We start from the raw sequence: 24196 nt of genomic DNA, 5'->3' as shown, positions 1-24196 counted from the left end.
GCTGACTCAGGACCAGCAGCTCCCGGGGCCCAGGCCCGCCCCAGGCCCCTCACAGCGCCCATCCTCAGCTGACGTGGGAGCACAGGTGACAACACCCTCAACCACCCCTCAAAGCAGTAACCAGCCCCCCAAGGATGCCTGGGGAGTGCTGGAGGCTGAGGCTTAGAGAATTCCTGTTTTTGGCTCCGTGGATGGCTGCCAGGCCGGGTGTGGCTGGGCCTGGCTGATGTGGAGGTTGGACAGAGGGATCAGAGAAAGGATGCCAGGACCTGGAGGTACTGCCCCCATCTGCACCCCAGTCTCCATTCCTACAGACAGGACAGGTAGGCCGATGGGCAGGAAGCCCTGACTGACCCCAAACCGCACATGCATTTTGGAGATGAGGAATGGTGGCCCAGAGAGGTGAGATGGCTTGGTCGAGGTCGCACAGCAGGTAAACAGCCGAGCTGGAACTTGAACTCTGGCTGCTGGGTTATAAAACTGAAGCTGCCTCCTTAGGCCTCAACAAGATGTCCCCTCCCTAAGATCAGGGTCCTTATGTGGGCATACGGACCCTGAACCTATCTGACCTTCAGGTCGTAGGTGAGAGCTGGGGGCCCCCAATCTAAAGCAGCCACGGACACTCTCCGGGGCCACAGTGTGACTCCTGTGGGCCAGTTCCTCCGTAAAAAAAGTTGTTAAAAATGGTTATTTCATTACTGCATTGGTATAAAGACAAACATTACCCAGGCTGGATCCATGATCCGTTTAGTTATTCTTTTCTTCCGGCTTTAGAATAAGGAAACACTAACACATCTCTGTGGGCCCCTGACGTAGCCTGGGCCTGCTGTTTGCCCGTCAGGGCCTTCTGTCCTGCAGAGCAAGGCTCCTACCTGCCCACCCCTCGTCCTCTTAACCTCTGCTTGTTGTCTAACTTCACCGACACGAGACGGGACCGTCCTGGGCTGTTCCTTGGTGCACCCTTCCACGTTGGCCCGTAACGGTGTCCAGTGAATGCTTGCTGAATGGATAGAGGAAGGAGTGCCCGTCTTTTCAGGCAGGTATATGTGAACCCCAGTTAGCACCCCACCTGCCCAGGTGGTCGCCTCAGAAAGCTGGCAGCCCTCCTGACCCCTTATCCCTCTGGCCCTCCCCCTCATGGTCACCTGCCCCACAGATGTTACAATTTGATGGTGTCCAGAATTTGTCCCTCACCTCCAACTTTTGCTCACTCTTGCCTTGTATCTGGCTTTATGTTCTATCCATGTTCCTGGACTGGTTTTGTCTGGAGGCTTGCCTCCTCTAGCCAGCCTCTAACCTGCCACCAATGTGACCTACCTTCCTTCCTTCCTTCCTTCCTTCCTTCCTTCCTTCCTTCCTTCCTTCCTCCCTCCCTCCCTCCCTCCCTCCCTCCCTCCCTCCCTCCCTCCCTCCCTCCCTCCCTCCCTCCCTCCCTTTGTGATATTTCAAGCTGCCAGCCTGAGCAGGTCACCTAAAACCCTTGGGTGGCTTTTCCCTTCCCTCCAGATAAAGGCCAAGTGTGTGCAGCCTGGCATGCAGGCCCTTCCCACAGCTGTGGCCACACCTCCTGCTCCTCCCCTCAGGCATCCAGAGGGCCAGCTGTCACCATGGCCTGCACTTCTCCTGTTATAAACATAATGGCTGGAAAGCCATCCCCACCCCAAGCCTATCTCCTCCTTTCAGAGGTCTCCCAGAAGCTCAGGCAGAACTGGTTTCTCACTGCAAACCTCAGACACAGCCCTGATCACCCTGAACGGCCAACAGTGTCTCCGTCTATCCCATGGAGGACAGGGGCAGGGCCTTATCTAGCCTTGGCGCTAAGACAGGCCTGGGAGATTGTAGTGAGTCCTGGGCCTGGCTCTGTCCTAAATAGACTGTGTCCTGGGCACAGATGTGACAGTGCCAAGTCCTCACCACAAACCCACATACCTGTGCAGGCAAGTGCAGCTGGCTGAGCACGGTACAGTTGCTCAGGTCCTCATGGTCCTGCCACATGGGTGTGCAGAGGCCAGCGGGAGGTGCCAGGCAGACAGGCCCAACAGGTAGCAACCATGGCTCTCCAGCAGCCACCTGGGGTTCCTGTAGCCACTACAGCAGGCAACCCCAAACCACCCCTGGCCTCTTTGACTGCACTGGGGCAGCAGACACCCTGGAGCTGGACCAATGGTAGAATCTACTGGCCAGACCAGGCCTAGTATGACCTCTGACCATGTTGTCCTGGTCCCTCTTTATTTCCAGTAATCCACCTTTTTTTAAAAACAAACAACAACAACAAAAAAAAAAAACAGACCACTTTCTGAGAATGATAGTGGAGAGCCAAGTTTGATGCAAAGGTAGATAGTGGAATCTATTTGAAAAGCATGGGCTCTGCAATTGGGAAGACCCAAGTTCCAACTCCTGCTATGTTGTTCATTAGCTGTGAGACTTTAGGCAAGTCACTTAACTTCTCTGGGCTTCAGTTTTATCAGCTGGTAATCAATTGATAAGAGTTTTTTAAATAATTAAATGAGCTAATGCATATTACACATTAAACTCAATAGTAAACTCAACGCTTAGAAACTATTATTGTTGTTTTTAAAGTTATTACTACTCTTGAACTAGAGGCCTGGCACAGTCTCTGTGGACAGCAGTAGAGGCAGGCTTTTCAAGAACTGAATGGTAGACATTCTTGGCTTCCTAGACTTCTTGAGCCAGTCCTAACATTGGCAGGAGATGGACCCTGGTCCATGCACAGCCTCACCCCACCACAGGGGCTGCCCTTCGGTGAATTGGAAACTGGTCTCCAGCACCTTCCATCTCCCAGTCTTCTTACAGAACCCAATCCCCTGAGACTACCCCAGGATCTATGAGAAACCCCATTGGTCTGATGAGCTGAGCTCTGGATACCTCTATTCTACCCTTACGGAAAAGAATAGGTTTCCATCCCCTGGATCCTGGTGGCACCACAGGACATTGGCAGTGAGCGCTTTAGCAGCACTTTCACTGCTGCCTTCCTCAGAGCCCATGTCAGCTTTAGGATCTAGGCAGGGCTGACTTGGGCTTCTACTCCCAGATAGTCCATTTAGAAGTTTAAGGCATTCATATCATTTAAAAATTATTCCTCAGGAGAGGAGAAAGGAGCAGGAAAAATATTTGAAGAAATAATGGCTGAAAACTTTCCAATCTGATGAAAAACTGAAATCAATACATCTAAGCAGCTTCAGAGAATCCAAGCAGGAGAAAAGTGAGGGGAGTCACAAATGAACACACCAGAGTACAACTGCTGAAAGCTAAAACAAGAAGGATATCTTGAAAGCATCAAGAGAAAAATGACACATCATTTACAATGTAATGTCAATAATATAACAACTGACTTCTCATAAGAAACAATGAAAGTCAAAGGGCAGTAAGATAACATATTCAATGCACTCAAAGGAAAATAAAACAAATCAGCCAAGAATTCTATACCCAGCAAAGCTATCTTTAAAATGAAAGTGTGATAAAGACATTCCCAAATAAACAAAAATAGAGATTTCAATGCTGGCACAGCAACCTTTCAAGAAATCCTAAAGGAAGTTCTTTAGGCTGAAAGCAGTAATGTAAATACATGAAAAAAACAAAGAGCACTGATTAGGGGATTATATAATGTAAATAAGTTTTTCTTTTTCTGCTTCTTAGCTGATGTAAAAAGCAACTGTAGCCTTGCCAGCATGGCTCAATGGTTGAGCGTGGACTTATAAACCAGGAGATCAAAAGTTCAATTCCTGATCAGGGCACATACCCCAGTTGCAGGCTCAATTCCCAGTGTAGGGTATGCAGGAGGCTGCTTATCAGTGATTATCTCTCATCATTGATATTTCTCTCTCTTTCACTCTCTCTTCCTCTCTGAAATCAATAAAAATATGTTAAAAGAAAATAAAGCAATTGTACAAAACAATATGGCTCTGGCCAGTATTATTCAGTGGATAGAGTGCACTGAAGGGTCATGGATTCAGTTCCTGGTCAAGGGCACATACCTAGGTTTCAGGTTTGATCTCTACCCCAGTCAAAGCACATGGAGGAAGCAACCAATCAATGTCTCTCTCTCACATTGATGTTTCTCTCTCTTTCCCTCTTTCCTGTCCACTCTCTCTAAAAATCAATGGAAAAAATATACTTGGGTAAATATTAACAAAAAAATAAAGCAATATGTATATAAATATATTATTTGTCCTATAATATGTAGAATGTAATATATTTGCCAACAGCATCACAAAGGATGCAGGTAAGCGCAAATCTGTCTTGGGCTAAGAAATAAACTCAAAATGGATAGTAGACTTAAATGTAAGATGGGAAACCATAAAAATCTTAGAAGAATCCATAGGCAGCAAAATATCAGACATATCTTGTAGCCACATCTTTACTAATACATCTCCTAGGACAATGGAAATTAAGGAGAAAATGAACAAATGGGACTACCTCAAAATAAAAGCTTCTGCACAGCAAAAGAAACCATCAACAAAACAATAAGAGAGCCCACTGCATGGGAGAACATATTTGCCGATGTTATATCTAATAAAGGTTTAATCTCCAAAATTTATAAGGAACTCATAAAACTTAACAAAAGGAAGATACACAATCCAATAAAAAAAAAAATGGATAAAGGACCTAAATAGACACTTATCGAAACAGGACATACAGAAGTCCAAGAGGCACATGAAACCATGCTCAAAGTCATTAATCATCCCAGAGATGCAAATCAAAACGACAATGAGGTACCATCTCACACCTGTCAAAATGGCTGTCGTCAACACATCAACAAACGACAAGTGCTAGTGAGGATGTGGAGAAAAAGGAACCCTTGTGCACAGCTGGTGGGAATGCAGACTGGTGCAAAGACTGTGGAGAATGGTATGGACTTTCCTCAAAAAACTAAAAACCTAACTCACATTTGACCCAGTGATCCCACTTCTAGGAATATGTTCCAAGAAATCAGAAACACCCATCAGAAAAAAATATATGCACCCTTATGTTCACAGAAGCACAATTTACAATAGCTAAGATTTGGAAACAGCCTAAGTACCAATCAGCAGATGAGTGGATTAAGGAACTGTGGTACATCTACACAATGGAATACTGCACTGCTATAAAAAGGAAAAAAACTCTTACCATTCGCTACAGCATGGATGGACCTGGAAACCATTATGCTAAGTGAAATAAGCCAGTCAGAGAAAGATAAATATTACATGATCTCACTCATTTGTGGGATATAATGAACAACATAAACTGATGAACAAAAATAGACCCAGAGACATAAAAGCATAAACAGACCTTCCAACCTCAGAGAGAAGGCAGGTGAAGGTGGGGAAGGGTATAAAAGATCAACCAAAGGACTTATATGCTTGCATATAAGCACAACCAATGAACACGGACAATAGGGGGGTGAGGGTATGTGCTGGGGGTGGGAGAGGCTGGGGAGAGGTCAATGGGGGGAGGACTTATGTAATACTTTCAACAATAAAGAATTTAAATAAATAAGTAAATAAATAAAATGACACCAGGTGGTAATTTGAATCTACAACAACAAATGAAGAGAAATAGAAAATAAGAAAGCTAATCTGACGAAAGTTCTAGCTCTGTCATATATAGAGAGCTATATAAGAGTGGCAGCCCTGTATCTCCTTGGTGTTAAATCGGTAACCATCTGAAGCAGACTCTGGTAAGTAAAGAATTTAAGATATATAAGAAAGATAAGATAAGCCCTGGAGCAACCACTAAGAAAATAGCTTTAGAAATAGTAAAAATTTTTCATTAAAGAAATTAAAATGATACATTAAAAAATACAATTTAATGCAAAAGGAAGAATAAAAGACAAAAGAAAAAAACAGAAGTATGGAAAACAAAAAGTAAAATGGCAGAGCCAAATCCAACTATATCCGTAATAGCATATCTCAAAAGAGCATTAACAATAGCATTATCAATCATGTGAATAGATTAAAAAAAATCCAAAGAAAAGTCAGAGGCTATCAGATTGGATAAAAGTAAAACAAGATCTAACTGTAGGTTATCTATAGGAGACACACTCTAGGGTCAAAGATTTGAACGGATGGAAAGTTAAAAAAAAATCTATCCTATAAATGGCAACCATAAAAACAGCTGGCTACACTAATATCAAACAAAATAGACTTTAAAACAAAAAGTGTTACTAGCAATAAAAAGGGCATTTTATAATGATAAAAAGGATCAATAAGGGACATGCAATTACAACATAAATGTACCTAATAACAGAGCACCAAAATACATGCAGCAAAAAAAAAAAAAAAAAAAAAAAAAAAAAGGCAGAATTGAAGAAAAATTAGGCAATTAAACAATAATAGAGTTTTCAGTACCCTTACCTACTATACTGACAGAGAAGCAGGCGGAATGTCAGGTTTCAGAAGATGCGAACAACACTATCAACCAAGCAGACCTAGCGGACTTCTATAGAACGTCCCACCCAACAATGCAGCCACATTCTTCTCCAGAGCACGCACTGTCCTCCAAGGCAGCCACATGCCAGGCCACAGAATAATCCACAGTCAAGTTAGAAGCATTGGAATAACATAAAGTGTGCTCTGTGACCACATTAGAACAAAATTAGAAGTCGTTTTAAAAAGGTAACTGGGGAGCTCATAAATATGTGGATTTTAAACAACACACTACTAAATCACCAGTGGGTCACAAAAAGGAAAAGGGATATCAGAAAACACCCTGGGATAAGTTAAAATGAAGATAGGCCATTCCAAAACCTACAGCATGCAGCTCGGAGGAAAACGTGCAGTTGTGAACATCAACGTCGTTGGTGGGGTTACGTGACTCTAAGTGAGACACGAGTAACAAAGCCAATTTCATCTCGGGCTCATTGGTACATACAGGAGTCAACTTTCGATGGCATCTCCTCGATGTTACAGTGAAGGCACATCCAAGGATGATGTGCTGTACATATGAGAAGGAAGAAAGAATGCAAAGTCAGTCACCCAACCTTCCACTTCAAGAAACTAGAAAGAGAAAATAGGAATAGAAAGAGAAAATAAATTCAAAGCAAGCTGAAGGAAAGAACTACAACGATTAGAGTGAAGACTTAAAAGCAAGGACTCAGAAGAATATTTGTATACCCATGTCCATTATAGCATTATTCACAATAGCCAAAAGGTGGAAACATTCCAGTTTTTCATTAATGAATAAATGGATAAACAGAACATGGTAATCACACACACACACACACACACACACACACAAATATTATTCAGCCTTAAAAAGAGAAGTAAATTCCTCTGGCCAGATGGCTCAGTGGTTGGAGTGTTGTCATGCACCAAAAGGTTGTGGTTCAATCCTGATCAGGATGTGTTCGGAGGCAACCCATTGGTGCATCTCCCTCATATCTCTCTCCTCCTTCTTTTCCCTCTCTCATTGTCTCTAAGATCAATAAAAATTTATCCTCGGGTAAGGATATAAAATTAAAGGAAGGAAATCTTGTCACATGTTATGTCGTGAATGAACCTTGGGGACATTACTAGTATAAGTGAAATAAGTCAGTTACAAAAGGACAAATACTGAATGATTCCACTTATAAGAGGTTCCTAGAGTAGTCAAATTCACAGAGACAGAAAGCAAAATGGTGCAGGAGCTGGGGGAGAGAAAGAGATGGAGTTATTGCTTAATGGGGACAGAGTTTCAGTTTTGCAAGATGAAAAGAGGTCTGTAGATGGTGGTACAATAATGTGAATGTACTTAATGCCACTGAACTATACACTGAAAAATGGTTAAGATGGTAAATTTTATTTATTTGTATTTTGCCATAATTTCTAAAAGAATAAACTGGAAAGCAATATAATAGAAAATAGAAAAATAATAGAGTAAAGTAGTAACTAAACCCAATGTTGGTTCTTAGAAAAGTTCAACGAAATTGACAAAACTTTACCTGGCTTGACCAAGAAAAAAAGAAAAGACTCAAATTACCAGAATCAAAGATGAAAGAGGTATACATTAATACCAAGATTACAGATATAAGAATTATAATAGAATAGTGTGAACAACTGTATGTATAATTTATGTCCAAGAAAGATACAAACTACAGAAACTGACTCCAGAAGAGATAGAAAATCTGAGTAGACCTGTAACAAGAGAAGAGATTGAACCAGTAATTTAAAATACCTACCCACAAAAGAAAGCCCACGCTCTGATGCTTTCACAGATGAATCTCATCAAACAATTAAGAAAGAATTAATATTAATTCTCACAAAATCTTCCAGAAAAAGAGAATGGAATACTTCCGAAATTGGGAACTGATGAATGAAACTTGAAAATTATATTTAAGTGAAAGAATTTAGGCACCAAAACCACATAGTATATGATTCTATTTATATGAAGTGTTAAGGATTGGAAAATCTATAGAGACAGAAAGTAGATTAATGGTTTCCTAGAGGCCGGGGAACAGAGGGTGACAGCTAAAGAGTGTGAGGTTCCTTTCTGAGGTGACGAAAATGTTCTATAACTGAATTGTACACTTTAAATGGGTAAATTATATGGTAAGTAAATTATATCTCATTAGTTATTACCAAAATAAGCATTCCACTTTTAAATATTACATATTCTGAGATATTTATAATATTTTGTTTGAGCAAAGATTTCCAGGCCTTACAAAAGCCTTCTTCACACATCCCTTCATGCAGGAAGGTTTGTGCTGAGCACCTGCTGTGTGTGAGCTCTTGGGCTGGCATGGGGGTCAGACAGTGAGGGGTACAGAGCCAAATCTATCCCAGCACTGCCCCTGAGCGTGTAATCAGGTGAGGACTGGGGAGCATCCAACCACATTCCAGCCTGCCAAAATACCTAGTACCTTGCCGGGAGGGTGTAGTGACCAACAGCAGAAAAAGAATGCTGGCCAACATGTATTAAATGCCCACTGTGTGCCAGGCACTGCGCTAAGCACTTTCATTGGGTCCTCACAATCCCATGAGTTAGTGTCCTCATTGGCTTCCCTTTACGATGATGAAATGGACATTTCCAGCCTTTGCCCTCCACCTCTTGTGAAGGGTGGAGGGCGGTCCTTGGGCCTGCAGGAGTCCCAGGTAGAAGCAGGTTTGTGATGGGCCAGAAGGGGGCCTCTGCCTGTTCAAGGGAGAAACTGAGGCTCCACAGGCCATGGGTGTCTCACCTGGTGGCACGGGTACTCTGGGAGGCAAAGGGCACAAAGTTCCCAAGACTGGGGTGCCCACATTCCCTGCCCTCTCCTCAGCACTCCACCTCCCTGGGGCTCTGTTTCTTCAGCTGTAAAATGGGGCTATCACTCCGAATTCTGCCAGAGTGTTAAGAGCCGTGCACAAGGTAAGTGAACACACCCCGTTTAATCCACACAAAGGAAGAACCAGGTTAGCCCTGCGCTGGCAAGAGAAGCACCAAGGGCAGGGACCCCCTGCCCACATTTAGAAGAGCCCTGGCCCTGTCTGGAGAGGGCAGTGTGATCACACACACACACACACACACACACACACACACACACACAGGCCCTGCCCCAGCCCCCACCTCTGGCTCACCACCCCGTTGCCTTGGGATACTGGTCATGTTGTGAGAGGACCTGCCGCTCTTCTCCCATCAACCTGGCAGCCCCACTCAAGCCCTCCTTCTCCTGGAGGCCTTCCCAGGCTGAGCCCAGCGTGAGCACACCTCCTCGGCCCTACGTCTGACTGTCACCACCTGGGGGGAGGGGATAAATTCCTGGATCCTCCAGGTCAGTAGTCCTGTGCTAACCCTGACTCACAAGAAGCATCAGGTAGCATGAGGCTAATGGAGCACTTGGCATGCTGGGTAGTTCTGAGACTGAATGAGATGATGCTGGAGGACCACTCATCCCAATGCCTGTGTCCTACTCTGCCCCCTCCCAGGCTGCAGGCGGGCAGGATGGAGGGAGGTTTTGAGGTGTTGCTGTGCGTGACTGAGAGCAGAGAACCCCTCTGCGGGGGGCTCAGCTGGGGAGGGCCCTAGGGGGTGCTGTCCCTGGGTGGGCCACGGGCACAACTCTGACCAACTGGGTCCTCAGTTGTTCGTCTGGCCCTGGAGGGCGGGGCCTCCCCTTCCGCTGAGATCTCGGGCCAGGGCCCTGCAGACTCCGTGTTGAGGGGAAGACAGGCCCATGCGATGTGGATCTGGAGAGCGGCCACCGTGGGTCAGCTGCCCCTACTCAGGAGCCAGGGAGGGCCTCCCGTGCCCGGGGCCGATGGAGGCCAAGGCCCCTGACATGAATCACAGGGAGGGGGTCTCACTACAGTGCCCAGGGCCGAGGGAGGCCTGCGTGTCTGGGCTTTTCCCTGCTCCCAGGCTGCACTGACGGGCCACGCCTGGCGGTGCGGGAAGCAGGGGGACGGGGCGCAGGGAGTGGTGAGCGAGAAGCACATCTCAGCCTCCCTTGCCTGCGGGGCCAGCCCCACCCAGCCATGCCCTCGGCTTCCAACATCTGGAGGGTGAGACAGCATGGGTTTTTTGAGTTTACAGGATTCCATTTCCATTACATACACAGAGTAAGTAGTACCACATCATAAAAACACTGGAAAATATGAAAAAATAATGGGGGGAAATCACTGATAATCTTGCACCATATTTAAAACAACTGATGACCTCCCTCCCCCGGATTCTGGCTCACCTCGTGGGTGGGAGCTGCCCCAGGGCCCCACCCTGACTCGGCGAAGCATTTGATGAGAGACCCCCAATCTCCTACTCCCCTTTCCTCCCCCCACAGCGCCTTCACCAGCCCCCTGGTGGGGCAGCCCCCTCCGAGCTGCAGGCTGAGGAGGAAGCCTGGCACAGAGCAGGCAGAGGTGGGCCTGGGGGAGGGGCGCACATCTGGATTCCTGGCCCAGCGCCCGCATTCCTTCCTTGTGAGTGTGAGGCTTTGGGGTCTCAGGAGAGAGCTGTGAGGAGGCTGCTGGCCCCTGTCCCACCTCACGCCTCGTGGTAACAGGACCCACCCTGGCAGGAACATGGGTAGGGACTGTAAGGTCCAAAAACCTCATTTTGGGGTCCCCCCACCCAGACTGCAACCTAACTAGAACAGGTCCACGCTGGGCTTCCTCCCCACTCACACCATCCAGGCCTGCTCAGGAATACCGGAGGGGACAGGAAGATGGAGACCTGGAAGGGGGCAGAGCAGGGCTGCCCATCCACAGGAGCTGCCCACAGGGCATAGGGGCCCACGGGCCGCCCCGGGCCAGGCTGCCTTACCTGGGGGCAGTCCTTGATGTAGTGTCCTTTGTTGAAGCACAGGTGGCACAGGTAATTGGGCGGCGGCCTCTTGCTGGGCTTCCGGGTCTCAGAGGTCAGGGTCAGGTCGGAGAAGTGCTCGGTGAGGGAGCTGAGGCCGTCGGCGATGTTGTTGAGGGAGCCGTAGGGCGAGGCGCTCTTGTACACGCTGCTGCTCAGGGCCTGTGGGGGGGACAGAGGCTGTGAGGGCTCAAGAGGCCTGACACACTCAGTCACAGCCACGGCCAGGGCATGTCCATGGGCCCACACGCGCGCGCGCACACACACACACACACACACACACACACACATTCACAACGACGCAGAAGGCCTGACACACTCAGTTACAGCCATGGGCCCACGCACTCACACACACACACACACACTCACAATGATGCAGAAGGCCTGACACACTCAGTCACAGCCCGGGCCAGGGCATGTCCGTGGGCCCGCGCATTCACACACACACAAATTCACAACGACCCCGATGCCCACAAGCTCAGGCCTCCTGGAGCCTAGGTTCAAACCCAAATCTAGTCGTGGGTCCATGGGCAAACCAGTTAGCCAACCTGGGCCACAGTGGCCGTCTGGAAGACAGGAATAATGATGTTTGTCTCCTAGGGTTTCTAGAAGATAACAGGAAGTCACAAACGTATGGCACTTGAAACCACACGGTTGGTAGAGGATGGTGATGGCGATGACAATGCGAATTATTATTATTATTTTTTTATTTATTTATTTATTTTTTTTTTTACAGAGAGGAAGGGAGAGTGATAGAGTTAGAAACATCAATGAGAGAAAACATCGATCAGCTGCCTCCTGCACACTTCCCTACTGAGGATGTGTCCGCAACCACAGTACATGCCCTTGACTGGAATCGAACCTGGGACCCTTGAGCTCTAACCACTGAGCAAACTGGTTAGGGCGACAATGCGAGTTATTATTACCATTAGTTCTCCTCCCACTGCCTGGAGATAGGCAAGTCAGCAGAGAACCACCTGCTGGGTTACCGGCTCTGCCCCTCACGGGTGGAGGGCTGGAGACAAGTCCCTTATGTCGGTGGTTGGCAAACTCATTAGTCAACAGAGCCAAATATCAACAGCACAACGATTGAAATTTCTTTTGAGAGTCAAATTTTTTAATCTTAAACTTCTTCTGACGCCACTTCTTCAAAATAGACTCGCACAGGCCGTGGTATTTTGTGGAAGAGCCACACTCAAGGGGCCAAAGAGCTGCATGTGGCTCGTGAGCCACAGTTGGCCGGCCACGGCCGTATGTCAGAGCTGACTCCACTTGTAAGGAAGCGGAACGTCGGGGCAGCATGGTTTCCAGCGGGCAGAGAGCCAGCGCTCTGCCGGGTCTCCGGCAGCACCAGGCCTGTGCAGACGGTGTCTGGGGAGCCCAGGGCCTGGCCCGGCTGGCTCTCTGGGAGCCAGGGAGAAGGGGCCCGCCTCTCTCACCTCTCCCACCTCTCCCACCTCCAGCTGACAGGAGCCAGATGTCTCGCCTGGCTTCAAAGCAGACGAGGCCCAGGCCGCCTCCTGCTGTATACACCCTCTATTTATAGGAGTCCCCGCTCCGCGGCCAGGCACACTGGAATTTGGTGAAGGTGGGGCCTGCGGTGAGGCCATGGCTCCCTTTCCTGGGTCAAGGCCAAGGCTGGAAAGAGGCAGCTTTCTCAGGAGGGTCAATGACAGGCCTGGGCACGGGCTTGGGCACCCTGACCCCAGCTCAGGTGCCCGAGAACTCCGGGAGTGAATGGTGACCTCGGGGGGCCTTGGGTCTAACGGAGAGACACGGCCTGTTCTCAGGAGCCCCCGGGCTGATGGGCGAGAAGAGGCCTGAGGGGAAGTTGCCTCCAGCTCCCTTACTACAATAAGTTGAGGCAGACTGCGGCCCAGGGTGGCGGGGTCCTTTCTGTGTCCCCCTCAATGTGAGAAGGGGAAGGAGGTGAGCTAAGAGCCGCCCCAAGGGAGCAGGCACCCCCACAACCAGGACAGACCCCACTGCTCACTCTTGTCTACCTCAGCCTCCCTACATGTTCCATCTCTGGGGTCTGGACTCCCCTTCTAGAGGACATAGTCTCACCATCTGAGTGCTACCCTTTTCTGGACCCCCTCCGGGCCCCCCTCTCTGAGCCTCTGTTCCCTCAGGCAGGTCTGCCCTGGAGCCTAGGCCTAGAAGGGAAGACACAGACCATGTCCCAGGCAGCCCAGGCCCCACACAGTCGCCTCCAGCCACTGGCACGGAACTCGAAGGCTCCCAATGGCCATCTCTGCTCTGCCACTGCCCAGTGCTACCATGCCACCCTGGGCCAGTGGAAGACACCGCCCAACCCCGCAGGTCTGAGGGCAGCTCTCCAGGCCTCAGGTGGCCCAAGATGGGGTGGTGCACCCTGAGAAACGGAAGGTCCCCATCCCTGGGTGGTGGGAGCCAGTACGGAACCACCTTAGGGCTATGGGAGGGCTCCGGTGGGAATGGGGTGAGATGATCACTGAGATGATCACTGAGCCCCTACTTTGGACCGAGCCCTGAAAACTTCACACATGTTAAGACAGCTGATGCTCACAGCCCGATGAGTCACTGTCGCCCTTTACAGATCAGATGAGGATGTGCCAGCTTGTATTGAATGGCCTGGGAAACTTTTCACAAATGCAGTTCTCTGGGCCCTGCTTCAAACCTAGCAAAGCGGCCACCTGGGGCTGAGGGCCTGGGCTCTGCTCTTGTTATTGTGCTAAACGATACACGCATAACATCTAGCATTTGGATAATTTTTTTTTTTAACACATTTTTATTGATTTCAGAGAGAGAAAGGGAGAGGGAGAGAGAGAGAAACATCCATGATGGGGGAGAATCACGGATCGGCTGCCTCCTGCATGCCCAACACTGGGGATCGAGCCTGCAACCCGGGCATGTGCCTTGACCGGGAATCAAACCGTGACCTCCTGGTTCATAGGTCAGGGCTCAGCCACTGAGCTGTGCTGTCTGGGCTCGAGTTTGCCTTTTGAAAGCTCCCCCGGGCAGTTCAGTACAACCAGCCCAGCGTCACCTGAGGGAGCACCTGAACTTTCCGGCTGTCGGATCTCTCCTCAGATGGACTCTAGGACTCTCCCCAGCCGCTGGCCTGAGGCAGGGCAGCCCGGCCCAGCCTCCCAGAGAAAAGTTCATCCAAACAGAAACTTGAAGCTCCAAATGCGTGAGTCACCCTCACGGCTGGGAAATGCAATTTTCACAAATAACAACCCTCTTTCCCCCCTTTTTCTCTTTTCCTTTTCTTTTCTGGATGCGATTTAAGAAAGTCCACAGGAATTGGGACTGTTCTGGCAGCAAGTCGGCGAGAGGAAGGGGAAGCGTGGTGGGTGCCAGAAAGTGCACGAAGTCTCCCCTGCAAACCTCTCCCTCGTCCCGTGGGCACACGCCCCTGCCCATGGCCCTGCTGGTACCCCTGGGCGGCCCGAGGCCTCTGAGCAGCCTGCCCTCTCGCTGGCAGCTCGACACCTCACGAGGGTCACACTTGGCCCCCGCCACAAAAGCAGCTCCTGGTCCGAGGGCGAGCCAGAGCTCCCTCCTCTCTGCTTCTCCCACCCCAGCTCCGGGCTCCGGCCTGTCCCTCTCCGCACTCCAGCCCAAGTCAGGATGGTACCACCTTGGAGCTGGAAGGACGTGAGCTGACACAGCCTTGCCCTCACAGACGGAGAAACTGAGACCCAGACCTGGGCACACGGCCAGGCCCAGGGCCAGGAGGCCTGTCCATGTCGCAAGGGCGGGTGGGGCAGCAAGCTGTTTCCTCTCCGAAGTCCCAGGAGGAGCTCGGGCCATGGAGGTGAAAGGTGAGTTGGCCCCGTGGCCGGTGGCGACTGATGGAGAGGAGGCCAGGACACCGCTTCCTCCCTTCGGGCGGCAGAGCTGGGCCTGGCCTCTCGGGTTTCCCACGTGCAGAATGGGAAATGGAGCAGGGGAGGTAGCAGGCTTGGCAATCCCTGCAGCCCCCTTTTCTTAAGGTCCGTCACCCAGGAGCTGACAGATACCCCCGGAGCCCTGCATGCAGCCAGCACTGTGTCGGTTCTAGGTTCTGCCATCTCAGGCCCAGGGCAAGGCTGGGTAGCCCTGCCTGCATCCACCAGCCCCTAACTCTGCAGCAGCCCGGCTGCTCCTCTCTGCATCCCACGGAGCGACTGCTGTCCTACCTCCGGTTCTGCCCTTGCTGCCAGCCCCCGGAGGCCCTCTCTGTGCTCATCCAAACCTCCTCCAGGACCCAGCTGCTGACAAGGTTCTAACCCAGTGGCAGGGCCTGGAAACCACCGCTTCCTCTTACTCAGGCCTCGGGACAGTGTGAAAAGCCCAGATTCGGGTGCTCCTGAGGCCCCACTAGTCCCAGAGGCCCCAGCCTCCTCCAGGGGGCTCCGGGCCTCCCTGCCTCAGCCCTGCCCCTCACTGTCACAGGCGGAACACCCATGACGCCCCTGCCCCTGCCTGGAGGAGCTCTGGAGTCTCTGATCTCTTTGCAAGGTGATGGATGCCTCCTCGTGTCTCCGCGAGGCTGGACATCCCTGAAGGCAAAGACTCTGCAACCCTTGTCAGACGGTTGGGCTGCTCCTTACACCCGGAGGGTCCTGGGTGCCGATCCCCCAGGCAAGGGAGGGCCTGGGAGTCCCACTTGACAGGAGAGGGAATGGATGCCTTAATACCTTGAGGGGGTTTAGGTTGAGGCCTCTGAGTTCCTGTGGACTAAGTCAAAGAGTGGTCTCACCCCAGATTCAGCTACTCTGGGTACTGGTTGGGTGCAGCCCCTCATGTGATGCGCGGAAGCCTCTGGGCCATCAAGGCCCTCATCAACAGTCTTGGCGGGGGAAACCATCGTCTCCCTCCCGGGGTCAGCGGGCCAGGCAGCTAGCGGGAAGAGAGGAATCCCCACACCACACTCGGGGACAGAGTCAGACTCCTGCCCATTGCTGGAACCTCTCCGAGGTCTGGCGTGGCTGCTGGGGAAAGGTAGATGGGAAGACACCCTACCCGTGTCACATACTCGACTAGAAGCTCTCCCGTTCTTAGTCCTCCGCATTATTTTACTGAACTGTAAAATGAGGCTCAGCAAGCTGCCCAAGCACGAGGACGGCCGAGAGGAGATTCACACACATACGGGTCTGGTGGCCTGTCCTGCGTCAGCCACCACTCTGCCTCCAGGGCTTGGCTTCCCCTCCAGGAAGGGGAGCCAGGGGAAGGCGCCAGGTGTGAACCACTCTTCTTGGCACAGAGGCCTCTGACATCATACTGCCAAGCCTCTGGGCACTGGCAAGATGAGGCACCAGCGTTTTGGGGCTACGTGAGGGATCTGGGCCCTGGGGTTGGGGTTCTGCTGAGGGATTTGGGTACAGAGGCAGAGATTTCCAGGGTTGACTTAGCCTGCCAAGCTGTGCTCTCTCTCTCCTCTCACCCCCCACCCCCTTCTACCTGCACTAGGACAGCAAGAGGGCAAAGTGGGTGGGAGACAGGCCAGGATCAGGGCAGGTGGGCAGAAGCTTCTGAGACCAGCCTAGAGGGAGAAGAGCCCATGCAGGGCAGAAAGGTAGGACTGCTGGCGGACACGGAGCAGCACCTGCAGGGAAGGGCATGGAGGGGCCAGGCAATGACAAGGGCTGCGTCCGAGGGGGCCTGGCACAAGCCAATAATGAGCCCTGCCCCGCAGGCCTGAGATGGGTCCGGAGGGGGAAGCACTGATGCTAATCTCCAGCTTTGTGGGGTCCTTTCATCAGCGGAACAACTGCTTTCTTATCCCAAAAGTCTCCCCTGTATGCTCAACACAGACGCGCGGGCCCTTGCTTCTCGCTGAGACAAGAAACCATTCATCTCACGAATGACTCCGGCCCTTCTCCAAGGGGTCTGCACATCTACTCCTCGCGTCTCTCTGGAGCTCCAGGCCCAGAGTCAAGTGCACACACGCACGCACGCACGCACCCTGTACACACAAGCAGAGGCGGATGTGGGCTGGGCTAGGTGAGAGGTTGTCAGGGCAAGGAGTCGGCTGATGGGAAAGTGAAGGCCCACCTGATGGAAGGCTTCCCTGGCGGAGGTCAGACCCCAGCCCTGCTCCTGTTTGCTTTTGGGGTTCAAGCTGACCTGTCGGCCAGGAAGGTGGCAGAGCTGGCAGCTTCACCCAGCAGCCCTTCCCCCTGGCCCCCATGAACACCATTGCCTCCTGAGGTCCATTCTCCTGGGACGTGCAAAATACAGTTTCCCAAACACAGCCAGTGCTCAGTGACAGGCTAATGTTAAAAAGCGACCAGTGTTCTTTTTGGTAGGGGAGGAGCAGAAAGAGAGAGAAATGGGAGAAGGATCAGAAAGTGAAGGAGCAGTTGCAGCAGGACAAGGCATAGAGGACACAGGGAGACCCCCTCCCCACCCAGTCCTTCCTACTCCAGCCCAAGCCGCCAATCACGTGACAGGTGCTCAGGTTTCACAGCCATATGCCCTCTGCCAGCTTGAGCATCAGCAGTGGGGACCAGGCTGCCTCTCCTGGAATGCATTTGCTGAATGAAAGCAGAAAGTGTGAGTGAATCTGAGACCTAGAAGGGACCCTAAGGTTTGCTCAGTCTGGGCTACCACTGAGGCTTGCAGTTCCAATAACCGGGGGCCTTGATTAAGACTTCATTGTTGACTAAGGTGCCAGGATCCTCTTGAAATCATGCACAGCCACGTGTGTCTGCATGTGCATGTATGCTGTGCTCTGTGTGTTGTGGTAAGGGAGTGGTCGGCAAACTCATTAGTCAACAGAGCCAAATATCAACAGCACAACGATTAACATTTCTTTTGAGAGTCAATTTTTTTTTTTTAACTTAAACTTCTTCTAACGCCACTTCTTCAAAATAGACTCGCCCAGGCCATGATATTTTGTGGAAGAGCCACACTCAAGGGGTCAAAGAGCTGCATGTGGCTCATGAGCCGCAGTTTGCCGACCACTGTGGTAAGGAGAGAGACTAGCCACCTTCAGACTCTCAGAGAGGTCGATAACCAAGAAGGTTAAGAACTGTCAGCATTATCTAGGCGTCTGCTGGGACTGCTCTAGGGACAAGATTTCCCCATCTCCAAGTCACCTCCTTCCAATTAATCAAGATTCCATAAACCGTCTGTGAGATAAAGCAAGAGGCTAAGGGACTGAGGAGAGCTTTCACATAATCACATGTCTGGAGGGAGAAAAGAGGAGAAGGTTCGATTCAAGTTATCTTCCCACACATCCACCCGGTAAACGTTAACTGAGCACCTAGAATGGCCTGGGCATTGACTAAGCATCGGATGCTAGGACTGCAAAGACTCCCACTCTCAGAGTGCTGCCGAGAGTGCTATTGAGACGGACACATACCATGTGTGTTTCATGGCAAGACCAAAGTTAAGACATGCTTTACCGGAAGTGTGTACGATTCTTCTGTCACGCATAGAACCTGCAGTGACAGAGAAGCTGGAGGAGGTGTGTTCCCCGTGAATGCCAGATACAGCCTTCCAGAGTAGGGGCTTGTGGCGTAAGAAGTAATCTGGGGTCTGTCGGTTGTACAAGGACAGGGAATAGCGTTTTAGGTAGAAGCAAGAGCAAGCGCAAAAGCTTTGAGAAGTGGGACTGCCTGGGGTTTTTAGAAACCTTGAGCAGACCAGTATGGCCAGAGGACAGAATAAAAGATTATACACCACCACCAACAACAACAACATACACACACACACACCAGCATCCTGAGACCTAGGCTGGTGCCTTGGGTCTGCCACCCGTTTCCTGTTTCATTCTCCTTTTGAAGAGCCTTAGTTTCCCCATCTGGACAATGGGAATACTGCTGCTGATTAGTAATTAATAACGCTGCTTGCTTTCCTCACTCCCACCTGACCCAGAAGGTCCCTGCGGTGAGGGCTCCTCTCTGAGGCTAGGCCCACCCAGTTAACTCAATTTGATGGGAAGGTCAGGCCACCTCAGCGAACAGGGCCTCAAATGATGGTCCTCCTTGCTTGAGTTGGAGCTCAGATTCCCAGGGGGAGGCTGAAGGGAGCCAAGCATCCTCTCCAGCTGCTGGACCTGCACCCTCACCCCACCCACACAGACTGCAAGGGCTGCTGGGAACAAATTCAGCTCCTGAAGCCCCACTCTTAGGCTCAGTAAGGCTTACGCTCATCCTCACACAGGCACATGGCTTTGTTCTACACATCCACACCGGTCAGGTGATCTCTTGGCTCATCTGTACCTTGGAAGGCACAGGTAACAAGTCAAAACCTTCAGAAGACTGTCAAGACCTGAGGCCCTTGTAAACAGGAGCCCCCAATTGCTCCTCCCGGGCTACTAAGAGCCCTGTCGATGCAGAATTGCTGTTAAGCCTGTGACACCCTTGCTGCTGTTCTCAAATCTCCCACAGGCGGGCAGGCGGGTCCGAGTGGTAAAGGGGTCCTCGGGGCTGCAGAAGACAGTGCTGGGAACTCGGTTCACAGCTCCAAGAGGGGCCCCCTAGGGTAGGAACTATCCAACAAGGGAGAGGTCTGCCCGATGGAGCATCTCCTGGGCTTAGAGGTGTCCTGGCGAACGCTGGTAGGTGTTCCGTGCCAAAAATGTGCTCCAGTCAATAGGTGTGGGAAATGTGGGCCTGAAGAAAGGTTCTTTGGTTTTGTGCCACGGGACTTCTCAGAGCCTTTCTTTACTGTGCTGGAGGGCACCGTGTCTCCAAAGGAGGGACAAATGCATTTGAGCCCAAAGTCCTCCCCTGACCCCCACAAAGCATCAGTGACCTTAAGGCCACATCGCCAAGCCATGCCTGACCCTGGAGGAAGAGGACAAGAAACTGGCTGCCCTTATCGAACCTGGGCTGGCACAGGTAACAGCCACAACTCCCCTCGAGCAGGTGCAGGGGCTACCCACGAGGGCCCCTGGGCTTCCCTCTGAGGAGCACCAGAGCTAGTGCTCTGCAGGGCGGTTCGGACTTCTCTGGAAGAGGAGTCCCACGGGACGCACACTGCTGTGAATTTTAATTCCAAACAAAACCTGGCAGAGAAGACTCCAGGCCTCCCAGCTGCCTCCCTTTAGAGCTGCCTTCCTTGGGTGCCTGGGGAGATAGATGTGCTGAGCCAAGGCACTCAGGACTCTCTCTCCAAGGACAGTAGTTGTCACTGGGGTTCATAAGGCCAAGGAACTAGACCCAGTTGCCTTAAAAATAATAATAATAATAATAATAAACTGCACAAAGGGCGCCTGTACCTGCTCTGGCCTGGCACCCTCACCACGAGCTGAGAAGCTGAGGAGCAACCCAGGCATCCAAGTCACCTGCTGATGCTCCTGCCCTCGCCCGTGAACTCTGCCATCTCTCCCTCGCTCTGCCTCCAGGGCCAGCACTCCGCTCAGAACCCTTGGCTTATCTTCAGCTTCCAGAGCTGAGGTTCCGGGGGCACAATGGGCTTCTGTGCCCCCGGGTCCCCACCACCCCCCCCCTGCCCAAATCCCAGCTGCATTCATGGTGTTTTGCTATTGTGGTGGGAGCAGCCTGGGGGTGGTGCAGGAGGGGGTGGGCTCTTGGCACAGGGACTGGCGCAGACAGGCCGTGGTCAGCGGTCAGCATGCCAGTCACATTCTCAGGCACTGCCACCGGGCCTGCCAGCCTCGCACAGAATGGCGACGCTCCTGGGCCCCTGGGTCCCTTCGGAGCGTCCCCTCTGGGCCACACACACATGACCCGCTTCCTCTCTGGCCAGCCTGTTGGTAGCACTCAGGTGGGGAGGACTTTCTCTTGCCGTCCCAGCCAGTTGCTATTTTGGAGCCACATGAGGTCACCGGCCAAGGCCTAGATGCAGAAAAGGCCTGTCTGCAGCAGCACAGCTGGGGCTCCACGCGGGGTCAGGGGGCAAGTGGCCGGGAGGGAGAGTGGGTGAGCCCAAAGCCAGGAGGGCCTTCTGCGAGTCAGCAGGCACAGCCTCCAGCCGCTCCAGGGAAGCCACCGGCCTCGGAGCTCGGGGGGGGAGGGGGCTCTGCTGCCTCTCCTAATGCACCCCCTTCCCTGTCCGTACAGCTCTCAGACCCATGCACCCTCCCTGAGAACAGCAGAGACGGCATGTAACAGATGGGTTAACTGAGGCTCCCTGAAAGTCAGGTCCTGAGAGACTCTTTGGGCCCCAGGGAAGGAATGTGCCTCTTTGGAGGTAAACTGAGGTAAGCAGCAGGGAGCCTGGTCTCACTGAGAGCCAGCCAGGATCCTGGGCCGCAGAAATTTCCGAGAGGAGGCACACCAAACTCCTCCCACAGGGGACTCCTGATGGCCCCAAACTCCTTGTTCTCACTGGGCGACAAGGCCACACCATAGGGTAGGGGGCAGTGAAAAGCTAGCAGGGGCTGATTAGGGACCCCCATTTGTCCTCCGGGTCACAGTCATCCTCCTCCCTTCGGGCTTCCACAGGACCCGCAGGAAACGCCGCAACCATTCACTCTGTATCGTCCCGTCCGTCTTCTCACCTGGGCCCCGTGAGCCTGGGAACGAGTCCCCAGGGGCCCGCACGGAGCTCAGCGCATGTTTGGTCAGAGAAGTCCCACGCCCTGAAGAAAGAGCCCACACAGCGTCCCTCCAGATCACTGATCCCCGCAGCCAGTTCCCTGAAGAGGCAGCAAAGCCTCTTACAAGAAAGGAAGATTCCCAGCCAAGAATAATTCCTCGTGTGGAGAGTGCTTTACAATTTACAAAGAGCTTTGGCATACAAATGCTTTCTCCTGGCACCAAGGCTGCCGCTCCACGCTCCTCTCCGTCAGCGGTGCCCAGCCAGCCCGGCTCAGGTCAGCCAGCGCTCTGCTCCGCTCCCGGGCGCGGGCCCACCTCTGGCCCCGAGGCCTGCATGCTATATGCCCGGTCTCCCCTCGCCAGGAATGGCTGAGCTGAACGCAGGACGAGGCCAGAGAGGGTGACCCTCTGTCTCAGCCTTCATCCCCAGTGCACTGGCCTTCTCCCCAAAACGGCCAGGCCTCTGCCTCTCCTAAAACTAACCGGTGTGCTCCCGTCTTGAAGGAAAATTACCCTTATGTGTGTCCTCTCCCTCACTCCTTCCCCTCCAAAACCTTTCCAAGGGGAGCTGCCAGAGGGGAGTGAGGGAAGGCCACAGAAGGGTGTCTGCAGTTCACAAACGAAGCAAGAGCAAGTGGGAGTGGGGGAAGAGGAGGGGCCCAAAACGGAAGAGCGGGGAGTGGGATGCAGAAAGACTCTGAAGACCCTCAAAGGGGCTGGGAGTTCCTGGGAGCCTGTGTGTTTACGTAGCTGGAAAGATGCACTGCCCCTCCGACTCGGTGTAACCGAATCCACCCAGGAGCAGACTTTGCAAGCAGCCGGCCCAGGTTTGTGGGGAAGGCACTGGCAGCTGGAACCTCTCCCGCTACCAGCCCCCCTCCCAAGAGCTCAAGAGGATTTCCCTTTCATTTCCTTCCAGGCTGGGAGGGCGGGGGGCAGCGCAGTCTGTGGGGTCAAGCCCTCAAAAACCACTTCCTATGTGGCTATGGGAGGACGGATCTGGGGGTTCCAGCGTGGGAACAACAGGTAAAGTCCTCGGGAGAATCACTGCTCCCCAGGGTGCCCTTTGGGTCAGAAACCGCCCAGGTCGATGGAGAAAAGATTTTAGAGCCCCCCCCCCCCCCCCCACTCCCTGCAGAGAGCTGGGAGCAGAATTTGCACTGTCCGGCCGGGCGAGCGGTGGCCCAGAAGGGGATGGGGTTGGGTGTGGGAAGGACACTTGGAAGGGGCTCCCCGCCCAGCTGTCTGGAGAGAATTCGGAGCCCCCGGCCCCGTCGCCTCCCTGCTCCCCCACCCCTCTAGAAGAACGCGGGGGGCTGGGAGAGGAGCAGGGAGGGCCCCGCCCGCGCCCGAGCTGCTCCCGGCTGGGCTCTGCCGGGAGGTGACGCGCTCTCGGCGCCCCGGGGACTTCGGGCAGCGAGTTTGGCAGAGCTGAGCTAAGCCAAGCCAAGCCAAGGAGGGCCGGGCCGGGCCCCGCCGGGCCCCGCCAGGAAGAGCCGGGCAGATAGGAAAGGGCCCCGCGCTGCGGACGGAGAGCGGGGGCGCGCGGGGGCACCCACCTCTCCGCGCTGCAGCTGGAAGAAGCTGTTGAGATAGCTGGAGTGCAGGGGCGAGCCCAGCTGCTCCGGGCGGCCCTTGCCGAAGGCCAGCTCCGGGGGCGCGGCGCCGGCGGGCGGCTCGGGCCGAAAAGCATCGAAGGCGCTCGCCTGGTGCGTGTCCTGCAGCGACAGGTAGACCCAGTTGAGCAGCTGGGCCGGCTGGTACACCGAGGCGCTGGTGTCGATGGCCGACAGCAGGCTCATTTTGCGGCGGCGGTGCCGGCCCCTCCCCGGCAGCCCGTTCGCGCCCCCCACCTCCAGCGGAGGGGCGGGCACCGGGGAGCCTGAGCCCGCTGCCCGCCGCCCGAGCCCCGACGGCGATCGCCCCGCGCCCTGCGCGCCGCCCGCAGCCGCCACCGCCGCAGCCGCCACCGCCACCTCCCCGGACTGCGGCCGCGGCGCGCGGGCGGAGGAAGGAGGCAGCGAAAGTTGGGCAGGAAACTTTGGGGCCCGCCCCCTCCGCGCCGCCGCCCCGCCCCGCCCCGCCCCGCGCGGCGATCCGCTATCTGCCTCCGCGCTGACCCCTCCGGCGACCGCTCCCGGGGCGGGGCTCCAGGAGGCCACGCCCCTCGGGCTCCGTCCTCGCCTCCCATTGGCTGTCTCCTTGAATAGGGAAATGAGGCAAAGCCCGTCTAAATGAGCTGCGGGTGCTGGCCCGCCCCTGGGCGCCCGCTCCCGGCCCCCGCCCCCCGCTCCCCGCCGTCCTCCGGAGCCCGCGGGAGCCCAGCACAGCCCCGTCCAGATCCTGTTCCTCTCGTCCTGCCCTCAGCGCTGCTCTGTTTCGCGTTCGTGCCAAATCCTCGCCAATTATGTCATTTTCACTCGTTTTTTCTTTTCTGTTTTCCCACTTTTCTCACACTC

General features: G+C 53.1%; 1 protein-coding gene across 4 annotated transcripts in view; it reads right to left on the bottom strand.

Moving 5' to 3' along the window:
• ZCCHC24 (zinc finger CCHC-type containing 24) overlaps window positions 1–23676 on the bottom strand; it is a 65958-nt gene extending 42282 nt beyond the window's left edge. For 3 of the 4 annotated variants that reach the window (XM_036438088.2, XM_045581685.1, XM_036438085.2), the window contains exons 1-2: window positions 23297–23676; window positions 11215–11415 (exon numbers count right to left, since the gene is read on the bottom strand). In XM_036438088.2, coding sequence (XP_036293981.1) covers window positions 11215–11415; window positions 23297–23539 — 444 coding nt within the window. In that variant the 5' untranslated portion in view covers window positions 23540–23676. Of the gene's footprint in view, window positions 1–5624; window positions 6934–11214; window positions 11416–23296 lie in introns of those variants that run through there. The other variant, XM_036438086.2, reaches the window with a different exon arrangement.
• Window positions 23677–24196: the final 520 nt, after the last annotated feature.

This window comes from Pipistrellus kuhlii, unplaced genomic scaffold, assembly GCF_014108245.1.
Source record: "Pipistrellus kuhlii isolate mPipKuh1 unplaced genomic scaffold, mPipKuh1.p scaffold_m20_p_15, whole genome shotgun sequence".
NCBI lineage: Eukaryota > Metazoa > Chordata > Mammalia > Chiroptera > Vespertilionidae > Pipistrellus > Pipistrellus kuhlii.
This window is presented reverse-complemented; position numbering and strand designations above follow the sequence as displayed.